Genomic DNA, 21,607 nt, shown 5'->3' on the forward strand with positions numbered 1-21,607 from the left:
TGTGTAAATGTCTTACTTTTCAATTGCTGAATTGTTTAAATGATAACAGTATATCATACTGCATCAGATGTTTTAAATTATAATCTGCACAGCAACTAGTTTAGCTTTAAGATAAATGTCGTGGAGTAAAAATATAAAGTAGCAAACAATGTATACATTCAAGTACAAGTACCTCCAAGTCGTACCTTAGCCTAGTACTTGAGTAAATGTAGTGGGTTACTCTCCACCACTGTGTTAGAGAGGAGAACATGGAGCGCCACTGTCCCCTACAGACTGAAATCGGCTGCTGCCCGACAGAGCACGGAACCGGTTTCCGGACAATCCCGAACACCTACGAAGACAAACCTCCCCTCTCCTTCCCCTCCCTCCCTCCTCCCCTTCACGCCTAATGTTGCTGTACCTCCAACCCTCCCCCCGTATCAGAGGAGTAGAAACAACAAGCCGCCATTTTGTTTGTGCGGACAGACCGTCAGAAACAGGAGGAGATAACCGAGAGAAGGAGCGACTCCGGCAACCGACGGCAGCCACTCCGTGAACCACCGGAGAAAGAACGAGTGGCGGAATCCTGTCCGTGTTACCGAGAGAGAGAGAAAGCATCGCCTACGAGATAAGACGGCAGTGGAGGGAAAACCGAGTCGGTGATAAATATATATATATAAATATATATAAATATATATATAAACACACATATATATATATATATATATATATTTATATATGAATGCATGAGAAGGAAATACTCCGAAAAATCCAAGGAAGGGGGTGTTTTTGCGGAGCGGAGACGGAGGAGAGGCGGAAGAGGGCTCTGTGTGCTCGTAACGACGAGAAACCTGCGAAAAAGGGGGAAAACATCAACATGAAAAATCACTATGTGTCCGTCGCGGAGGAAGGAAGGAATCCGCATAGACAATTATATAAATAAATTGCTGCCGGGCAGACGGGAGAGGTGGAAAGAAAGACGGGTTTAAAGAGAAGAAGGGGAAAATTGCCAGGATCAACACGAAGGGGGGGCATTCTCCATCACAAAGAGTCAATGAGAGGATTTTGTCAGCCCAAATTATTTTAAAAGGGGGGGTGTCAATATTAGTGTGCCGATCAGAAGCTTTCCGCTTCCGAAATAGCCATCATTTCTCAGCGACCCACCGTCATTTTGTTTTAAATCACATTTTCTTCTGTCGCCCTGTGGCTGTGCTCCGGTTTTTGCTTAACGTCTCTTTTTTTTTCTCTCTTCCCCGGCATGGCCAAGACATCACATAAGCAGTGAGTAACGGGTGTCTTTTTTTATTTTTTTTTAATATGCATCATTCTTTTCATCATCTGAGATTTCAAGAAACCCGTGGGAGGACCCTCTCGTGGAGCAGAACATAAGTAACCCCACAGATCGTCCTCTGCAAAATAAAACTAATTGCATCAATCTTGACTGCCCCGCTGATTGGCAATTAGCGCCGTTATTTCCCTCAAGAAGTATACCGACAGATACAGCCTGCATCAGAATCGATTGCACAAGAGCAGCGATTTTTGACGAGACTTTTTTTTTTCCTTCTGTTTTCAACCTTTGCCGATCCTGCCGACCGCGAGAGGCGTGCTCGCGCGAAAAGGGGGCTGCAACAACCAAATGTGCAAAAATACGAGTCTGTTCTTTCTGACCCAGTGCCTTGCATGGTCACACACACTAAGTGCACATTCTAGTCGGCATGCAAAGAAAAGTCATGCATGGATCCACACATCCGCAATATATGCTCCTTGTATCTGAGTAACTGCAAAGTGTGGGACTCGATCCGGTGTTTTCATCTTTCTGCAGAGCTGTTGAACTATTTATTCACTGACTGTTAAGCCAATGCAAGTTGTTCCCCCTCCCCTCTCGGTATTGCACTCGAGAGTACCACTCACGCTTTAATTGTACCGAGGACTCCTGCTGGTGGTCTCCACTCACCGGGTGACCGCCTCCTCGGTCTGGATAACGTGAAGGAGTCGTTGACATCAGTGAGATGTCTGGTCAGGTGAGAGGAACGAGGCTCTCGTAACTGTTGCATGAGAGAAGTGAACACGGGGACCCTCCTGGTTTGTGTTTCTGGACCAGATTTATCATTTTCCCCGTGATCCCTGACCGAGAGACACTCCGCTGGAATCGTGAAATACGGGGATTTTCTCCGCCGACTATGGCGGACAGGACCGAGTGCAGCACGGAGGACGGATCTCGGGACAGTTTTTGTGTCGCAGAAGAAGAGGCTGCATGAGGTTGTCAAGAGGGCCGCACGCTTTGCCCTTTTCGCCGACTCCACCTTCCCACCTCCTCCTGTTCAAATCTGTGAAGAAACTAAGTCTCCGACAGGGGAGGGGGTCTGATATCTAGAGACTAACCCGAGAGAGAGAGACTCTGAGGGACAGAGCTCTACATCTCTTCTCCCCTACCGTCCCCCGAGCGGTGGGGGAACGACCACGAGCGTGTCTTAAAGGGAGAAGGAGACGATAAAGGAAATACGTTTTCCCTCCGTGGAATCTACATCAATTTTTTTTTTAATTCGTCAAAAATATGGCCGATAATGTCCTGGAGTCCGGCCCGCCTTCAGCCAAGAGGCCCAAGCTGTCCTCTCCAGCTCTCTCGGTGTCTGCCAGTGATGGAAACGGTAAATATATTGCATGCTTTACTTAAGATGGAGATAAAATACCAAGTTGCTTCGACTGTTGGTGTGTTAACTACTGGTCAGGCTTTGAAGTCCCTGTGGAGTTGCACAGCAACTTAGTTGCTCTGAGACAGCTACACCTCAACTAAATCAATGCCTGTGAACTTAATTGTGAACGTGTATTTGTCGCTGTATTTTAAAGTAGTCTGATGCTTTGTGTTGCTGGAGAGAAAACGCGATGTGTTGCTGCTGGCAGGAGCAACTTTCCTGGAGGGATGTTTTGATGCGTTAGCCTCAACAGGCTAACTAGCTTCTAACTATGAGATCCACCTCCAAACAATGGAAGAGTCGAGTCACCCCAGTTTGCTTTAAGTTGTCTCGCTACTGCTAAAGTTAACTAAATGGAAGCACGAGAGCGCGTACACATTAAACAATGAGCTTCGTGAATACTCCGTGAACGTGGAAACAAAGTACCGTTTACAAAGTAGCTTTAGGAGAAAGTAACGGTAACCGAGCGAGCGAGCTAACTAGCTAGGACGATAACCGGCTCAGCTGAGCTCGATAGCTGGCTAGCAAATAAATTAAGTGATTGTTAACCAACTCCACTTCATCGTGCACGAAAGTAACATTTTTTCGTGGGTACTAACTCATTCTGCAGTTGCAATAAAACCGTTTGAGGTTTTTAATTCCGTGTGCTTCACGTGTTGTTAGCCGACTCTCTGTTTCAGTGGTCTATTGTAACAGCTAGCTATTGTTCGACACTTCATTAAAGTTGCGAAACGCGTTGTTGCCCGGCCGAAGACGTTGCCGTGTGTCAATTTGCACTGCGTTGTAACGTTGAAACGAAAGAACAAAATCGGCCGACGTCTCCACAACGTCTTCTTGCAAGTCTTTTTTTTGTTCAAAGACTTTAAGTTTCTCGGTGGTACTACGGATGAAGCCCATTCTTGTGAAGCCACCATTGATGGACTGCACGGTGACACCGCGCCGCACTTTTTGCAGTTTACTTTTCAAAATGGTTCATCGCTTAACGTTACCCCGTGCACGTCCCCTTCATTGTGAATTCAACTTTTATTGCAGAAAATTCTTTTACACATATTGAGCAAGAAACTCTTGGCATCCCCTCCTCTTGTATCAAGACACATAGAGAACCATGAGGATTTAGATATTTAGTTGACGCTGTTTCAACTAATACCCATGAAACAATATGTGTAGCATAATAAGTATTTCTTATAACACCAAAACAATGAATAGCATTTATGTCGACTGTGCAAAGATTGGTGGCCATACCACCATGTCAGAAGATAAGTGAATGTGAATTTCAAGCTTGATGCATGTTTAATTTCTAAAGTATCTGAACTCGTAATGCATGATGTAAAAATCACTGGCACAACATATCAACACTGTAGCATTGATAAATAACATCAAACATGCAGGTTATGTTTCTGTGGGGCCAACCACGAGCACTGCTTATTTTTGATATTATATTGGATTAAAAGTATACTTTAAGAAAACATATTTCAGTGTACTCTCAGACAACTTTCCCTTTTAACGTGCCTCCCATTGCAGTGGATAAGACTTGTGATACCTCTTCTGTTTCATGTTCTTTCACCACATGACAGTAGATAGACCCAATGCACACACCTACCTAGGTACTGTAGTGTTTACCCCTGCGGCTTCTCGCCCTGACCCTACTGCGTTCACTCGCCACGTTTGGCACCCCATCAAACCACAAACTGATGCCCAGGAGAGAAATCCCGGCGGTGAGAGGAAGCTCCTGCTGCACCGGCTGTCCAGCTTTGGGCTCAAGATTAATGGCTGATAGTTTTCAAACTGTCAGCGTTGTACCACTTTTAATTCACCTTGAACAATTGTGGCTGTGTGAGCTGTGAATCGTATCTCAATTTATTCTAGTTGATACATTTTTTGGGATCTTTTCTTTCCTGCCTAGATTTTGGTTCACTCTTCGACCTGGAGCATGACCTCCCAGATGAGCTCATCAGTTCCTCGGACCTGGGTCTGACCAACGGAGGGGATGTCAGCCAACTCCACACCAGTCTGGGTGGACTCGGAGGAGGGCTTGGTTTGGGAGGCCAGGATGCAGCCACGAAACACAAACAGCTGTCTGAGCTCTTGCGCGCTGGAGCTCCAGCACAGCAGGGTGGCCCCACTTCCAATAGCGCAGCGCCCGGGGCTTCCATGGGGATGATGGGGGGTGTCGGCGTCTCCCCTGGTGGACCTCAAGGCATGCCCCCCCAGGGCCAGCAGCAGCAACCTGGATTAATGCAGCAGGTTGGGATGGTTGGAGGGGTGGCAGCACTCAATCGGGCAGCTGCCATGATGGGTGCCCAGAAGGGCAACACTGGACAGCAGCAGGGCCTGATGGGTGGCCAGGTGATGAATGGCTCGCCGAGAATGGGTTACCCTGGCAGTGCGGGCATGGGTAACAGCAGCAATCTGTTGGCGGAAACCCTGCAGCAGGGCAGTCAGCAAATGGGACACGGGGGTCAGGCAGGGATGAGACCACAACAACCCGGAGCACTGAACAAGGTAAGCACACTCAACCCAGGATACGGTCAGTAGCAACTATGTTATAGCAAATGATCAAATGTGGTATGTTAAAGATTTAAACCGAGAATAAGATGTTCTAAACTAAGTGTTTTTGGTGTCCTGCTGAATCCCACACCTGCACGTAGTTCTCTTCAAATATAAAACTACTTTCTTTTACATCAAATAATGTTGTGGGGAATTCAAAGGTATTATATTAACATTTACACACAAATAGGGGTTTAATATTTGGTCAGTATGTCATAGCTCTAACATGGCCGCTAGAATAGTGGGAACACGCATCTGAGATTATTACGGAGATTTGTCTGTTACAGCCCACTGCTTCATATGTATAAGAATATACATTTGCTGGATCTGTGATTAGTCTGGATGGAATTTCTTGAGTTTGGTAAAGTAATTTAAAAAAAGAAAGATTCCTGCTATTTACACGTGTAGTTTGTTGTAGTTAAACAATATGTTTAAGTTCAAAAGGCGGATGTGTCTTTTCAGACCTGAGTGACGCTGTAGACTGAACCAGACCTGTGGTAGTTGCTCGTGTGAGGCTGCTGAAGACGAGTTCTCCAGAGCAGGAGTGAGTGCGGTTATGTGTCGGACTCACAGCCGCATCGCTGCTCGCTCTGTGGTTAACCACATCGCTTTGTCAATTTGCCACAGGATAGTTATGATCGAAGGTGTGAAGGCAACACTGCAAAAGTCTCTTCTGTTTCACCAGCAAACACAGGACTTTTTTTTTTTTTTTAGGAATGTTCTGCGTTAAAATATGCATCAGTAAAGTGTTTGTGTTTGTGTTCAATGCAGAGGAAACTCTGCAGTTATTTTCTCAGATATAGGCATGAACAGTTTCATTGCTCTCTATTAGTCACATAGCTACAATTAACAAATCCCTTCACATTAGTGCAGAGCTGCTGTTGAAATAAAGGAAAGTTTGGCCCAATACAGAAGAAGAAAATCCTGTGGGCTGGATCTGAGACCATTTAGATGCGTCTTTGGTGTTGATTTACCGTAGAGAATAAAGTAAGGTCGGGGAAGTAATATTGTAACCGAACAGTCACAATGAGAGCTCATTATGAAGGAATATTTACAAGTAATATTTACAAAGTGATTCCATGTGGTTTCCCTATCAAAGTGGAACTGTCTGTCCAAAGTAGTTGGATACGTATGTTGGTTTTGTAGTTTTTAAAGTCATGTAAAAAGTATAGATTGTCATACTTACCATATTTCCTTCATAGGCCATGAAGAGTACTGTATTTGATGTCTAAACTATGAATTTCCCTCTCTCCCCCTTGTCTCCATACCCGCTCCCTAGATGAGTATGATGGCCAACGCGGGCCCCTATGGTGGTCCGTACGGCCAGTCTGGCCAGGGGCTCCCTGGAGCAGGGCTGGGCCCACAGCTCCAGAACAAGGCGGGCCTGCCCAACAACATGGCCACCCAGTTCAGCATGGACAAGAAGGCCCCACCGGGTCAAGGCATGCCTGGGATGGTGAGATGTGTTCATTCTTTTATACGTCCTTACTGGAACTGGATCAGAGTTTTGTCTTTGGACGTACCGTAGCATTTGCTGCTCAGAAATGTGTCTCAAAGGCATTTTGTGTCAGAGTCATTCATGTCATTGTAGTTGTCAGTAACCACTAAAGTCCAGTTCTTGGGTTAGATTATTAGTGTGGTGACTTACCGTCAAAAGCTCCAAACCAACAATGAACGGAGCCCGACAATTTGTTTACAATCCTGCCCGCTTCACACAGTGGTTAGATGTGTGTTGAGGTGTAAAACCAGGCAGGATATGAACTTTTCTTTTTGTCCCTGTGGCCTTTAGATGTAATCTGACAACATGCCATGCCCGCCGTGTTAACCACAAATCATGTAAATACAGTATTTTATTGGCATATTTTGGCACGACACCAGGGCCTCAATTCGACTTGCTGTCTAAGTGAACATTTGAGTCCCTTGTGTCACTCACGCGGATACATTTGAGTGAAATTCTTATTTTTGCCGTTTCATAACGTTTTTGTGAATTAAACTTGTCCACAAACGGATTAGAACAGGTAACATATAAAGCAGCTTCGGGGCGTTGTTGATGCGTATGATCAGATGTCAGGAACGCAGACATACTCTTGAGCCGGTGGCATTCATCAAGTTGAAACAAGAGATTTATGACAAGTGTTGCTTAGTTAAGAAAGTGTGGTTAATCTGACATGGAACACCTGCATTTTAAGATAAGATTTGGAAAATGTTTTGCATGAGCTTCACGGTGTTATTATATAAGGGTTGTGGGAGGCTACGGATCAGGCAATCATTGGTCATCAGGTTTCTTTCGACCAAAAAAAACAGCTTTTTCTCCAGGTCGGACTAGCCCATCATATTTTCTTATCCCCTTTAGGAGTCTATGGATGATGGTTTATTTTGGCTACATAACATTTTCATTTTTACAGACAAATCTGAAATCGATGGCGAGACATTAATAACTGGCAGCCTAATAATGCAAATGATCTTACAGATGTTTTAGACAAACTCACAGTCGTCTCAAAGGTGAAGCAGCCCGGACTGAGTCTGTATGATCACTGACATGCATTGCGTGGGATTGTAGGGAAGATGAAGCTTGTATAAAATATTCTTACCTACCTTTTTGAAGTGAGATTAACCAAATGCCCCCAGAACTTTTCTGTCAGATCGCTGTGAGTCACTGAAGGTTATTATGTGTGAGTCTGTAAACTGTATGGTGGAAGTGTCTCTAAAAATGTTGCACCATTTGTTTGTATGTTGATTCAAATTAGATGTTGGACTACAAAGTCAAGGAAAGATTGATCATTGAATTGATGCTTTAGCTGCCAAGCTCTTACCAAATTGCTCACCGTAAGTGGTGCAACGCCCGATGCAGTCTTGTTAACCCGCCTCCTCTCTCCTCCCTGTCTCAAGGCCTCTCAGCAGCAGCAGCAGCAGCCTGGAGCAGTAGGCGGCGTATCCGTCGGTGGAGCGGCGACAGTGGGAGGCGCCCAGGTTGGGCTCAGTGCCGTCGGGGCTGGTCCCGGCTCAGCGCCCCCTACGGCGGACCCCGAGAAGCGGAAGCTGATTCAGCAGCAGTTGGTCCTTTTGCTCCACGCGCACAAGTGCCAGCGGAGGGAGCAGGCCAACGGGGAAGTGCGGCAGTGCAACCTGCCCCACTGCCGCACCATGAAGAACGTGCTCAACCACATGACTCACTGCCAGGCTGGCAAGTCCTGCCAGGGTGAGTCTGTTGAATTATGCTGATTGCTGGTTTTATGGTGTGTGGTTTGTATAATAAACACTAGGCGGTGTTTAAAGTTGTCATGTATCTGCAATTCATTTTTTGTGTGTTGTTTATTTCCCTCTTGGTTTGCCTCGTTTTTTCTCTCGTCATATCTGAATGAGTTATCCTCTTTAGCTGCCTGTTCTACTGTAACTCTTCCTTTTTTTTCCGTCTCTCATCTGGATGTAGTTTTATTTGACTGAATGACTCATACAATAACTTTAGTCTCTGGCTTCTCTCTCTTCCTTTTGACTCTGACGGCTTTCCCCTTTTCTCTCATCCTTTTCTTGTCTCATTATTCATCTCCCTCCTTCACCCTGTCACCATTTCTCATTTCACTTGTTCTCCCTCTTCTCTCTTTTCCACGTCTCTTCCCTTTTCTCACACTTCTCTCCATTTCTGTGTCTTCTCCCCCCAGTGGCACACTGTGCCTCATCCAGACAGATCATCTCTCATTGGAAGAATTGCACACGACATGACTGTCCTGTATGCCTGCCACTGAAAAACGCTGGAGACAAGCGGAATCAGCAGTGTGAGTGTTTCTCACTCTGTGGCTGTGTGTGTGTGTGTGTATATGTGTGTGTGTGTGGGTGGGTGTATCTCTGAGCAGTAAACACGATCCTGTCTCTTATCATTTGAATTATTGCACATTATCTACCATGAAATGTGTTCGTCCTCACAGATGTTCATCCTCTGTTACCTCTTTCTCTCCCCTATCAACCCTCTCCTGCCTCTTCCGTTCTCTTCACAGCTCTTGTTAACAGTGCAGGAGTCGGTTTGGCGAACTCTTTAGGCTCGGGGGTTCCTGGTGGGCAGTCCAACGCTCCAAACCTGAACCCTCCCAACCAGATTGACCCCAGCTCCATAGAGAGGGCCTACGCTGCACTGGGCCTCACGTACCAGGGCAACCAGATACCACAGCAGCCGTCACAGGCCAACATGTCCAACCAGGGGCTGCAGGGTCAGCCTGGGATGAGGAACCTAAACACCATGGGTTAGTTTCTAATGCCATTATATAGTATCTCAAACTATAAAGGACAATCCGTGGATGTTCATTCTTGATCTTGATGACAACAAAATCGTCTCAAATCAAAGGTGTGCAGATGTTTGGGAGCTTTAACGGGCATCTCATGTGTTTTTTTTTAAATTCAGTGAAATGGGCTGACTCAGGCGTCCGTGTGGAACTCAAGTAATGTGATAACAGGATTTGGTTTAGGCTGTATGATCTTTGGCGTCGGCAGTGAATGGCCTCCTTGATCTCTTCCAGCTGTGCACTGACTCATGGTCGATGACTGTGTCACAAAACTTTGATTTATATTTCACTGGACAGGTTCACTGTCATGCTCGGGGAGATAATCTCCAGCTGTCTTTGAATCACTTTACTTCTTTGGCTTGAACATTTTTTGATCTGAAGATGCGTCTTATGTTCGCTCAAGATATTGTTGTCAGCATTTACCAATCCACATCATATCCTTCAAACTCTATAATTTCGACTCTTTCCAGGTGGGAACTCTATGGGAGTGAATGGTGGAGTCGGGGTGCAGTCGCCCAACCAGCAGTCCGGTCTACTGCCAAACGCCCTGTTGCACGGCAGCATGAACGCACAGAGGTAGGACTGCTTTTCATTGGTCATGCTGCCGTCACATAACGGACTTAAAGAAAGTCAAAATTTGTCCCGTTTTGGCTGAAGTCTCACTTCTTCCTTTCCTCCTTGTCTGTCTTTTTTTTTTTTTTTCTTCAGTTTGATGAATGATGGTCTCGGGAACCTGGGCTCCATGCCCACGGCAACTCCTCCTTCTGCTGCAGGCATGAGGAAGTCTTGGCATGAAGACATCACGCAGGACCTCCGCAACCACCTTGTCCACAAGCTGTGAGTTTGCTATGTCTTGTAGGGCCCCCTAAGACGTCTTACTATGGCCCAGAGCTAAAGAAATAAACTCATTTAAATATCAGATTAGATTAAAATGGGATTTCCCTTTATTATCACTGCACATACAACACAAACCGAGACAATGAAGTGCAGGTAAGCTTCTAACCAGAGGTGAACAACTTTATTAATGTATATATGTACATACAGAATAGGGGTATAAATACACTACATATATACGTTATGAGCAGTATGAAACATGCAGCAGTTACAGTATGCAGTGCAGGTATAAGTAAGAATATATGTAGAGCAGGGTAGCACTAGAAATTATAGTAAGAAATGATATATAGCATTAACAGCTAGAGGTGTGGTATGAATACGGTTTGTTCACTATTGATCAGATATGTGCAGTGTAGATGGTGGTATCAGATCATGTTCAGTTCAGTGCTGGATGTGGGTGTCTCTTTCCTCAAGTTAATTGTACCTGTGTGTCCTTCTTGTTTGTGCATGTGTGAGAGTAGTGTGCAGGCAATCTTCCCCACTCCTGATCCAGCGGCCCTGAAGGACCGGCGGATGGAGAATCTGGTGGCCTACGCTCGAAAAGTAGAGGGAGACATGTACGAGTCGGCCAACAGTAGGGTAAGAAACCAGTGCGCCCAGAATAATGTGGTATGACAATTGGTTTCCAGTTAAGGGAGGAGGAAATACAAAGCATTTTTCTTTTTTTTTTTGCACCGGAGCGATGTATCCTCCTGTAACATCCTCTCCCACTCGTGACGTTATCCTTTCTAGGCGGAATACTACCATCTGCTGGCAGAGAAGATCTACAAGATCCAAAAGGAGCTGGAGGAAAAGAGAAGGACACGACTCCAGAAGCAGGGCATGATGCCCGGCCAACCTGGCATAGCCTCTCCAGGCCTCCCGCAGGTGCCCCCCAGCATGGGACAGCTCCCCAGCATGGGACAGCTCCCCAGCATGGGACAGCTCCCCAGCATGGGACAGCTCCCCAGTATGGGACAGCTACCCAGCATGGGACAGCTTCCCAGCATGGGACAGTCGCCCATGGGCCCCGGTCAACCCCCAAGTAAGTAAACGTACCGCTTTTACCTCCCTCGCACACGTCTGTGTGTACGTAGAAACTCATGAATGCATGCACGTATACCGCTGGCACAAGTAATAGCTCAGCTTTTAGATCCGCCGTGTCCCTGACATGTGTCTATATACATGATACGAACACCCATCATGGACAAATGATCAGTTTTGAAGTGTAAATAGAGATCAAGCACATTGCTAAACCACTAGTGTTATCTGTTTTTTGTGATTCCTGTAACTCTTCTCACCCGGTCAGATGGTCCTCACGTCGATCCGTCCATGGTCCGACCAACTGGACCCAATCAGATGGTCAACAGGATGCAGAACCCAGCAGGTACATCTCTAGTTAGTGGCAAAAGGCAGCCAGACTTAGAGAAATGCATTTTAAATAATGAGGCCAGATCAAAGGTTGATACAAATACAAAATGATTGATAGAGTATAGGACGGCCTATGGGTTGCTTAAAAGCACTCCTCGTTGATATTTATGAGCAGATGTTTATTTCTCACTTGTGGTATGTAGCCATGCAGAGATTTATGCTGCCACCCAAAACAATATAGGCGAATGGGTCTTTGCGGGTTTTCACAGCTTTGACAACTTCCATTTAAAAATCTGAGTAGCATCTTGTCTTTGCATTTAAGTTAGTTTTTATTGATCAACTTTGTACTGCGGAAAATAGTCTCTCTGTAAATTGCTGACAGCATGGTGTGATGTGATTCTGTTGTCGGCCTGCTAGCCACACTACACTCCGCAGTTTACGCTTACAAGTAAAGTGAAGACCTGTCTGACTGGTTTGTTTTCTAACGCTACTGTACGCCAGTTGCGTTTTACAAAGTCAGCAAGCAGGCTTACCTCAATCCACAATTATTATGCCTCCTTGAATTCCCAAAAATCTGATTGGACATTATTTTTGTCCAACGTTCAAACTGTAGAATAAGACGGCCCTCCTGGGAACGCATCTCCTTACCGCTCCTTTTCTGTCCTCCTTCACTTCTAGGAATGAACCAGTTTGGTCAGATGGGGATGCAGTCGATGGGTCAGAGGTCTCCTCTTCCTCATAATGCTCCAATGAATCAGGTCGGTAACACTGTCACCATCTCGAGCAGATAATAATTTGGGGTTATGTGAACTTTATGCTTGAAAGTCACAGATGATTGATGATGTTTTTTTTAAATTGATACTCAGGCCTCCTAAAGGTTTATATGTTGTTCTCTTAACCAAGGCACTATGGGTAATCTGGGCTGTACACAAGAACCACGTTTATTTATTGAAGTTCACATTTCCATTAAAAGAACATTTAAAGGCCATGCAACAGTAAATCTAACCATACTTTATTTTACGTCTTTTATATTCACACACTCCTTGTTGTCTTGTTTCCAGATGGGTATGGGAGCAGCGAGGATGGGTCAGCCCAACGCCACACAGTTACAGAACCAGTACCTCCCTCCGGGCCAGTTTCCTGGGTCCAGTCCTGGACTTGGCTCCGGTCCTGTTGGCATGAACCAGCCAGGAGCACAGAGTGCTGTGCCACCGGTGAGTGACAGTACAGGGACAGTACCCTGTAACGTAAAGATGAGTTTGACTGCAAAGGGGAACTTGGGTCTTTACAAAAGCAGACAAAGAATGTGATGAAGTGAAATTCAAACATAGGCATTGACTCTCATAGATGAATACTGTATAATCGTCTTCAGGATTTTGGCACATATTTCATGAGCTGTGAGTTTTAAGTCTGACTATTTGTGCTTTTTGGCAGTCTTCCCTATTTAATCAATTCATTTTATAGCTTACAGAGAGACCGATTGGAAATAAAGTGTTGTGACTCAGAAGTTCCAGAGCTGTATACCTGGCAAAACCTTTTGCTATAGTTAGTCCCAATGTTGCTCCTCGTTGTTTCTCCAATACTCCATCCAAAGTTTCGATAAAGATTTCTAACCCCTGTATCCTGTCCTCTGTAGCAGAACCAGATGTCGACACCGCCCTCGCTCCCAGCCAGCAGCCCTGCAGCACAGTCTGCCTCTTCTGCTCCAGGCTCCGCTACCTCTGTCGGCCCCATGGGGTCTGGTAGTGCCAGTGGTGCTGGGCCTCTACCCAACCTGCCTCCATCCTCGACCCCCACCCAGCCCAACTCCTACACTCACTGCCCACCCATCCGAACAAACTCCCCTTCACCGGCACGCAGCCTAACGCCTCAACCGCATCAAACACCCCCAACGTTACCTCGATCTCAGACCCCGCAGCCACAGACTCCCAACACACCCCAGCTGCAGCAGCAGCAGCAGCAGCAGCAGCAACAACAGCAACAGCAACAGCACCACCAACAACAACAGCAGCAGCAGCAGCACCAACAACAACTGCAACAGCAGCACCAACAACAACTGCAGCACCAACAACAACAACAACTGCAGCAGCAGCAACAGCAGCAGCAGCAGCAACAACAACAACAACAACAACAGCAGCAGCAGCAGCAGCAGCAGCAGCAACAACAGCAGCAGCAGCAACAACAGCAGCAGCAGCAACAGCAGAAGCAGCAGCAGCAGCAGCAGCAACAACAACAACAGCAACAACAAGCTTCACAACAGAAGCAGCAGCAGCTGCAGCAACAAGCTTCACAAAAGCAGCAACAAGCTTCACAAAAGCAGCAACAAGCTTTACAACAGCAGCAACAAGCTTCACAAAAGCAGCAACAAGCTTCACAAAAGCAGCAACAAGCTTCACAACAGCAGCAACAAGCTTCACAACAGCAGCAACAAGCTTCACAAAAGCAGCAACAAGCTTCACAAAAGCAGCAACAAGCTTCACAACAGCAGCAGCCGTCGGGGCAGGCGGTGAACTCTGAGAAGGCGGTGAACTCTGAGAAGGCGGTGAACTCTGAGAAGGCCATTCAGCTTCCACAGCAGACGCTTGGCGGCCCCCAGGGAGGTCAAGCTTCTTCGGTGCCTACCCAGAATGCTCATGTGCCATTGCAACGGCCGCAGACCCCAGTGAGTACATCACCCTGCTTAAACCACTTTTAAGCCTTATTCAGAGATACTCCAGAGCTTCCTGCTCTACATGCAAGTCTAGGTTTTCTCTAGTTCCCTTGTACTCACAGAGAATAAGAAAACGCATACAGATTAAATGAAAAATGTATGATGGAAAAGTGAAAAGTCAGGGAAAGTTTATGCTTTAGAAAAACAATGGATTACTTCCAACTACTTCACTTTCTTTTAAATATTTCAATGAGTTTGAGAAAGAATTAGATGATCAAAAACTTTCTTGTGGATTTCTAACTTTCCATTTCTAAGTCCTCTCACCATCTCTTATCTTTTTGCCACAGCTATCTCCGAAGCCATCTCTGACAGCAGATGGTCAGGTGTCCTCTCCAGGCTCGGTCAGCAGCAGCGCCAATCCCAGCTCCCAGCTCACGCTGCCGGACGGCCCTGCTCCCAGCCAGGAAGATGTCAAAATGGAGGTAAAGAAGCAGGAAGAGGACGACGAAGGGGCTGATACCGAAGGAGAGGGCAAGGGCAAGATGGGCAAGGGTCAGCATGACGTGAAGACGGAGGAGAAACCAGAGGTAAGATTGTCCTCCTCGTCTTAGTTCCAGGCATAACGGTTTTGATGTCTTGCATTCAGATTTACAAGAATCCCATTAATAAGGAAATCCTCGTACTGACACTTGAGTCTTTCTCCCAGATAAAGAAAGAGAAGCCGTCAGGAGATGGGTGTAAAGGCGAGCCCATGGACACGTCTTCATTCTCGGCGTCATCATCCGTAGCAACGGGCGAAGACAAGAAGCCGGAGGTGAAGATAGAGCCCAAAGAGGAAGAGGACTCGTCATCAGCCAACAGCAGCTCCCCAGCCAGCGCTCAGAGCAAGAAGAAAAGTAAGTTTGGAACAGCTGTCATTACCTGAACATCAGTGGGTGGGTAGAGCAAAAGATGTACTCGAGTACCAACTCATTGACCAATAGCAAGACAACTTGGCTGCGCTGACATTTCAGGCAACGCAGAGTCAAAAATGGAGGAAGCTATCATAGCTCATTAACTGTCTTGCTCCATCAAATTGTATTAAACCTCCTCTGTCGGAGTTGAAACTTCTCCTAAAAGAGTAAAGTTTTGCAGAAAGTACAAATGCATCTTTTGAATAAACAGTGTGTACTTATTTTTCCCGTTAGCAAGCTAAGCTTGCAAAGGGTGACGTGTTGCTCCGCATCGTCTCTCCTCCTTTTACCTCCCAGCTCTAAATCTCTTTCATTCCTCATTTGGTTTTCTCGCTCCCGTCTTTTCTAGTCTTCAAGCCGGAGGAGCTGCGTCAGGCTCTGATGCCCACCCTGGAAGCTTTGTACCGGCAGGACCCCGAGTCCCTTCCCTTCCGTCAGCCGGTGGACCCCCAGTTACTGGGAATACCCGTACGTATTCGAACTAGTAACAAAACTAACCTGGTAAGGGACTGCACTGGCTGCCATTTTGCTTCAACTCCTCTGAAAACGTAGCTTTTTTTTTTTTTTGTTGTTTTCCTTTTTCATCTTTTATATTTTGTCTCCTTTTGTCATAGTTGCCATATTTCTTGTATTTATTTTATACATCTGCTTCCAGTTTCTTTAATTCTTTAGTTGATTTTTCTCCCATTGCATGTCAGAAGTTAAGAAAATGAGATTTGTGAAAAGTGTGTGTGCTCTTTTTTGAAACTTCTTGTCATTTGTAAATCAAAGCAATGACTCTTATGAACATTTGCCTTTACTTAGCTGGAACTGAAGTGAAGGGCAAAAAAGTAAATATATATCCAAACTGACATTCTTTGTCATTGATGTACTTGGTTTGTAGACCCCCAAATATAATAATCTAAAACAAAAAGACACAGTATTGCATGACCCAAGCATCCATCAGAGTAATGAGTAGCTGTTTGTCTTTCATAGTACTCCAAATACAACAAGGAGACAATAGTAGTCCAACAACAGTTCATGAGCCAATTGCTTTCATTTATCACTTTAATTTGTGTGACTTTTGCTTTTTGACATCAATTTTTAGGTTTTAATTTGAAATCATGATTTCTTTGTAGTTTTCATCCCAGTGTTCCATTGCTAGCTTTCTAGTTCAGTTCCTCACCAGTAGTAGTGTGTCTGTGTTCAGGTGGGCAGTGTGTAGAGGTGGGACAATACCTTTATACCCTCGTTGCATCCAAATTAGGGGGAAAAAAAGAGTACTTGATTCAGTATATGACTCTGTATCATTCTTTTATTGAAAACGGGGGGAAATATTGCCATCTTTAGAGCAGTGATGAGCGAGCACCAGGCTATTGGCTCACCTCTCTACAGGAACCTCCACAGTCAAGTGATGCAACTTTCCGCCGTTTGTTTAATTGAATAACTTCATTTTCAGATACACACTCAGCCTCTCAATGAAAATGTAAGTGTCTAAGTGTGGCGACATACGCGTGACTGTAGGTCGACATCGTGATACGCATCACTTGTTTGTTAACGCGAGTGGTTTCATTCAGAGACCGAGGGTCTGTTTCCTAACTGACCCCGCTCTGTGAAACTCACACCACCTCCTACTCGTTGTGGTTGAATCTCCAAAAAAAAAAAAAAAGCCGTTCTTTTCCCTCGCCCTCTGTTCCGCTCTTCTCTCAAACGGTGTTTTAGTTTGAGGATGAGCGGAGAGCAGACGGCGGGAAAAGAGAGCCGACTTGGAGGCTCCCCCGTCCCTCTTACATGTGCTTCCCCTCAGCACCGTTGGCTTTAACTCTGCCATCATATTGCCACTCATGCTGTTGGCGTTGTTACTGCCAACCACTATGTTGCTAAAAACAGTGACTCTCTTGTCTGCCTGTTGCTGTTGCCAGTTGCCACTGCTCTGTTCTTCTTGGTTTTGCACCCTAATTGCTTTCTGGGCCTGAAAGCTTTGTTTGCTTTCAGACTTTCAGCAGAGAACCGTTAACACCAGCTGTTGGACATAATGAGTTACTTTCTAAGACAAATTGATATATAATAATAATACAGGATACGTAAAATAGACTCATCTTTGGCTAGTTTTTAAAAACTTTGAGCGGCAGATGATCGGACCGCCTAGTGGCGGTCGCCCGGTCGTTGTCTGCAGTACAGACAGGGACTTGACTTTAAATGTAGGGTGCAAAGCAGAGAGCTGGAGGGCAGAAGTTGTCATGTCTCTCTGTTTGCACGCAAACCTTCTTTTCTGCAGCGCTCAACAACATTGTCCCCCTGCACCCTCTTCTCTCCCTACTCTGGTCCCACCTGGTTGACTGCGACGCCTTCGTCACACCTTCACCCGATGATGTGATGATGATGATCATACTCTTCTTCCCCACCTCGGCCCCTCGGACGACTAAACCCCCCTGCCCTCCCCCCCACACCGTCTCGCTGCCCTCTCTTCTGAACTTTACCTCGGCCTACTACTCTAATCCGGACGGCGCCCTTCCCCAATCAGGACTACTTTGACATCGTGAAGAACCCCATGGACCTGTCGACCATCAAGCGGAAGCTGGACACGGGGCAGTACCAAGAGCCCTGGCAGTACGTGGAGGATATCTGGCTGATGTTCAACAACGCCTGGCTGTACAACCGCAAGACGTCCCGCGTCTACAAGTACTGCTCCAAGCTGGCGGAGGTGTTCGAGTCGGAGATCGACCCCGTCATGCAGGGCCTGGGTTACTGTTGTGGGAGGAAGGTGAGGCATGGTTTTTTTTTTTTTTTTCTAAACTCGTGTGGTCCCAGATGAGGAATATTTCCCCTTTTCACTTCACTTGTCTTATTTAGCTAATTTATGCTTAGCATCTGGTTTTTAACAAATAGTTTCGTAGAGACATTTGGGGAAATATGCACGTTCGCTTTCTGATGGAGAGTTCGATGAGAACATTGATGCCACACTCAACATGATGCACTTAAATATGAAGCTGCAGCTGTTTAGCTTAGCATAACGACTGCTAGCCTGGCTCCGTCCGAAAGGTAATATCATCTGCCTACTAGCACCTCTAAAGCTCACGTTATATCTTGTTTGTATCTGTACAAAAACTGAAATGTAAAAACAACATTGTCTATTTTAGGGGATTTATGTGTCTTGAGTATGCAGTGGTTGCCTGGCAACGGCTCCTAGCCAAGAAACAGATTCGACAAACAAGATGTAAATTAGTGTGTTTTATAGGGAGCAGGCCGATTTTATTACCTTATGGATCGAACCAGATGAGCTCCTTCTCTTAAGTCCCTTTCACACACGCACTCTATCCTTGAAATGTTCATGAACATTTCCTGCGTGGGGTCATGTGTGAGTGGGGATCGATATTCAATGGACCGCCTATTTCTGCACCTCCAAGATCTTTTAACATTTCAGGCAAAATGCTGGTACAGCTCTCTTGTGAATGAGAGCAGTAACGTGTAAACGGTTGAGACCGTCCGATGAAAGATCCTCTCAAGTGGAGCGAGCGAACCAATCGCAAGACTCCTCTGATGACATATTTGAATATGTATTGTTTAGCATTTACGCCAATGCTTTTACATGCATTACAAGAACGGCTCCGTGCCTGCCATGTTCCTGAAAATAGTAAGAAACTAACATATGGCTGTACCCCTTCTTCTTCGGTTGAGTTTAATGGCTGTTGGCATCCGTAAGTGTTGCCTTACCGCCATCTACTGGAATGCCCCATCTATTCCGGCATTGCCGTGGCATGTATGTGAAACGGTGGAAATGTTCTTGAACGTAGTGAATAGTCAACATCACCAGCGGTGCCTGAAAGGTTTTCCCAGTAATTTACAGAGAACTATTTGTGAAAGAGGCTTTAGTTTCCAGTATTTATGCTAAGCTAATCAGCTGCTGGCTGTAGCCTGATAATCAACAGACACTTATGAGAGTGGTATGGATCTTCTCATCTACAGTAACGCTCCGCCAGAAAGTGACTTAAGTATTTTCCAAAACATTTAACTGTTCCTTTTTAAGAAGTAAGATTAAGGTAATGTTCAGGCGAGGTGGGACCACATCTGTGAGAACAAGAAGTCATAAAAACGTGCAGATGTTTTGAGCTGTGAGTTTGACTTTTTGGGTCTAGTTTTTTGTGCGTGTGTAGTCAATGTTTCCTCGGTAACGACTCTTAAAACCACTTTTTCTTTTTGTCTTTTTATTGTTACAGTTTGAGTTTTCCCCCCAAACTCTATGTTGCTATGGAAAACAATTATGCACCATCCAACGCGACGCTGCTTATTTTAGCTACCAGAACAGGTAAGGGCTTTCGGCACATTGGAACACAAGCGCGCTCGCACACACACACACACACACTTGCATGTATATACACACACACACACACACACACACACACACACACACACACACACACACACACACACACACACACACACACACACACACACACACACACACACACACACACACACACACACACACACACACAATTGCATGTATATACACACTTACAGGTGTACACACACATATACACGTATACACATTTACACGTATACACACACTTATAAGTATATACACGTACACGTATACACACATTTACACGTACACGCACACATTTATACGCACACATTTACACGTGCACACATTTACACGTACACACATTTACACGTACACACACACTCTTCAGAAAGTATTATGGACATTTAGACGTTTTGCTGTGAAAAAGCAGCCTGTGAGATCAGCTTGTTGTGTGTTTTGTTGTATTTTGCGCATTGATTATATTTCCTACATGCAATCAGTGCGATCACAGATGAGTTTTAATTTGGCTACAAATGGTTACCCTGGCACCATCTTCATAGTTCACCGTTTTGATTTTCATTTTGTTGTCATTCATAAAGTGGGCTCCTGTCTTCTTCAGCAGTTCTTTATTTGTTGCGCCATTGTTTCCCACTGAGTAAATGTACATGCACAACACATGACTGCTTGCAATTCTGACAGACTTGCATAAATGAACTGAAGGGGTCCATTGTCCTCACCAGAAAACAGGTTCCCACTTTATAAATGAACTAGAAGGATGATGGGTCTCTGTTGCTTTACCATTTATTTATTTTCCTCATCCACCCTTTCATGTTCGGAGACTCGTATCCCCCCCACCACCCCCCTCCTCCACAGCTCCTAGTGGTCTCTCATGTTGCTGTAATGTTGTTGTTGTTTACCACTGGACGTCTGACGCTAATCTTTGCTTTGCCTTGGCTCTCTGTCCTCTGTTGGTTGTTGTTCACATCCTGTCCCCCCCCCCCCTCTATCCCCTCCATTGTCTCCGTCTGACCTGTAACTATTTATTTCACGCTTTTTTTAATATTCATTTTGACCCCCCCCTCCCCATCTCCGTCCCCCCTTCTCCCCTTCTCTCCCTCCTATTTTAACGCTTGTGATGTCTGCATTGGCCTGTTTTGGTGTGACCAATCATCCACTCCAAAATTTACGCGCAAAATCAAAACACCCGCCCACACAAAAACCCTGCATCACGATTGGCTGCTTCCTCCTGGCGACGATCTACCTTGCCCTCTGCCTCCTCCTGTGTGTCCGCCCCCTGGCCTCTCCTGCCCTGATTGGCGGCTGCTTCTTCGCGCCCTCTCTGTGATTGGCTGTGCTGATGACGAACGGTGTAGTTCACCACAATATGGGCTTCTTGCTGACAGGTACCACTTCTGTGAAAAGTGTTTCAACGAAATCCAGAACGAGAGCGTTTCCTTGGGGGACGACCCCTCCCAGCCTCAGACGTGAGTACCAACACACACACACACACACACACACACACACACACACACACACACACACACACACACACACACACACACACACACACACACACACACACACACACACACACACACACACACACACACACACACACACACACACACACACACACACACACACAGTGCTCCCATCGCCCATCAAAACTCAGAAGTTGAGTAATGCTTGTCGAGATGTTATGCATCAAAGTTTAAATGTATCTTTGATGAAAGCTGTCTAACCCCCAAAGAAGCTCTTGTTAGAAAAGACCACACAAGCATGAATGTAAGGTTAAGATAAGAATATATGCCTTTTTTGATCCCCAGAGGGAAAATTTGGTTGTCGCGTCAGTAGAAGGGCCGCAATAGTATGTACAACAGCATTGGGAGACCAAAAATTGCAATTTAAAGCGACAGTGGTACAAATCCGTTAACATCCGGTTTGACCCTTTTTTATTTCCCCTGAAAGGGAAAATTTGATGT

General features: G+C 45.6%; 1 protein-coding gene across 6 annotated transcripts in view; it reads left to right on the forward strand.

Annotated features, from left to right (window-relative positions):
* The first annotated feature begins 601 nt into the window (after positions 1-601).
* The window catches only part of ep300b (EP300 lysine acetyltransferase b), a 33,365-nt gene continuing 12,359 nt past the window's right edge, over positions 602-21,607 (forward strand). For 2 of the 6 annotated variants that reach the window (XM_079177766.1, XM_079177768.1), the window contains exons 1-20: positions 602-2,627; positions 4,576-5,174; positions 6,499-6,675; positions 8,109-8,418; positions 8,879-8,992; positions 9,212-9,454; positions 9,964-10,069; positions 10,202-10,330; positions 10,849-10,966; positions 11,120-11,411; positions 11,676-11,753; positions 12,416-12,495; positions 12,799-12,951; positions 13,374-14,399; positions 14,735-14,974; positions 15,094-15,283; positions 15,690-15,841; positions 17,844-18,083; positions 19,537-19,625; positions 21,029-21,109. In XM_079177766.1, coding sequence (XP_079033892.1) covers positions 2,534-2,627; positions 4,576-5,174; positions 6,499-6,675; positions 8,109-8,418; positions 8,879-8,992; positions 9,212-9,454; positions 9,964-10,069; positions 10,202-10,330; positions 10,849-10,966; positions 11,120-11,411; positions 11,676-11,753; positions 12,416-12,495; positions 12,799-12,951; positions 13,374-14,399; positions 14,735-14,974; positions 15,094-15,283; positions 15,690-15,841; positions 17,844-18,083; positions 19,537-19,625; positions 21,029-21,109 — 4,511 coding nt within the window. In that variant the 5' untranslated portion in view covers positions 602-2,533. The remainder of the gene's footprint in view (positions 2,628-4,575; positions 5,175-6,498; positions 6,676-8,108; positions 8,419-8,878; positions 8,993-9,211; positions 9,455-9,963; positions 10,070-10,201; positions 10,331-10,848; positions 10,967-11,119; positions 11,412-11,675; positions 11,754-12,415; positions 12,496-12,798; positions 12,952-13,373; positions 14,400-14,734; positions 14,975-15,093; positions 15,284-15,689; positions 15,842-17,843; positions 18,084-19,536; positions 19,626-21,028; positions 21,110-21,607) is intronic. The other 4 variants (XM_079177769.1, XM_079177770.1, XM_079177767.1 and 1 more) reach the window with 2 other exon arrangements.

Source organism: Pholis gunnellus, assembly GCF_910591455.1.
Source record: "Pholis gunnellus genome assembly, chromosome: 17".
Lineage (NCBI taxonomy): Eukaryota > Metazoa > Chordata > Actinopteri > Perciformes > Pholidae > Pholis > Pholis gunnellus.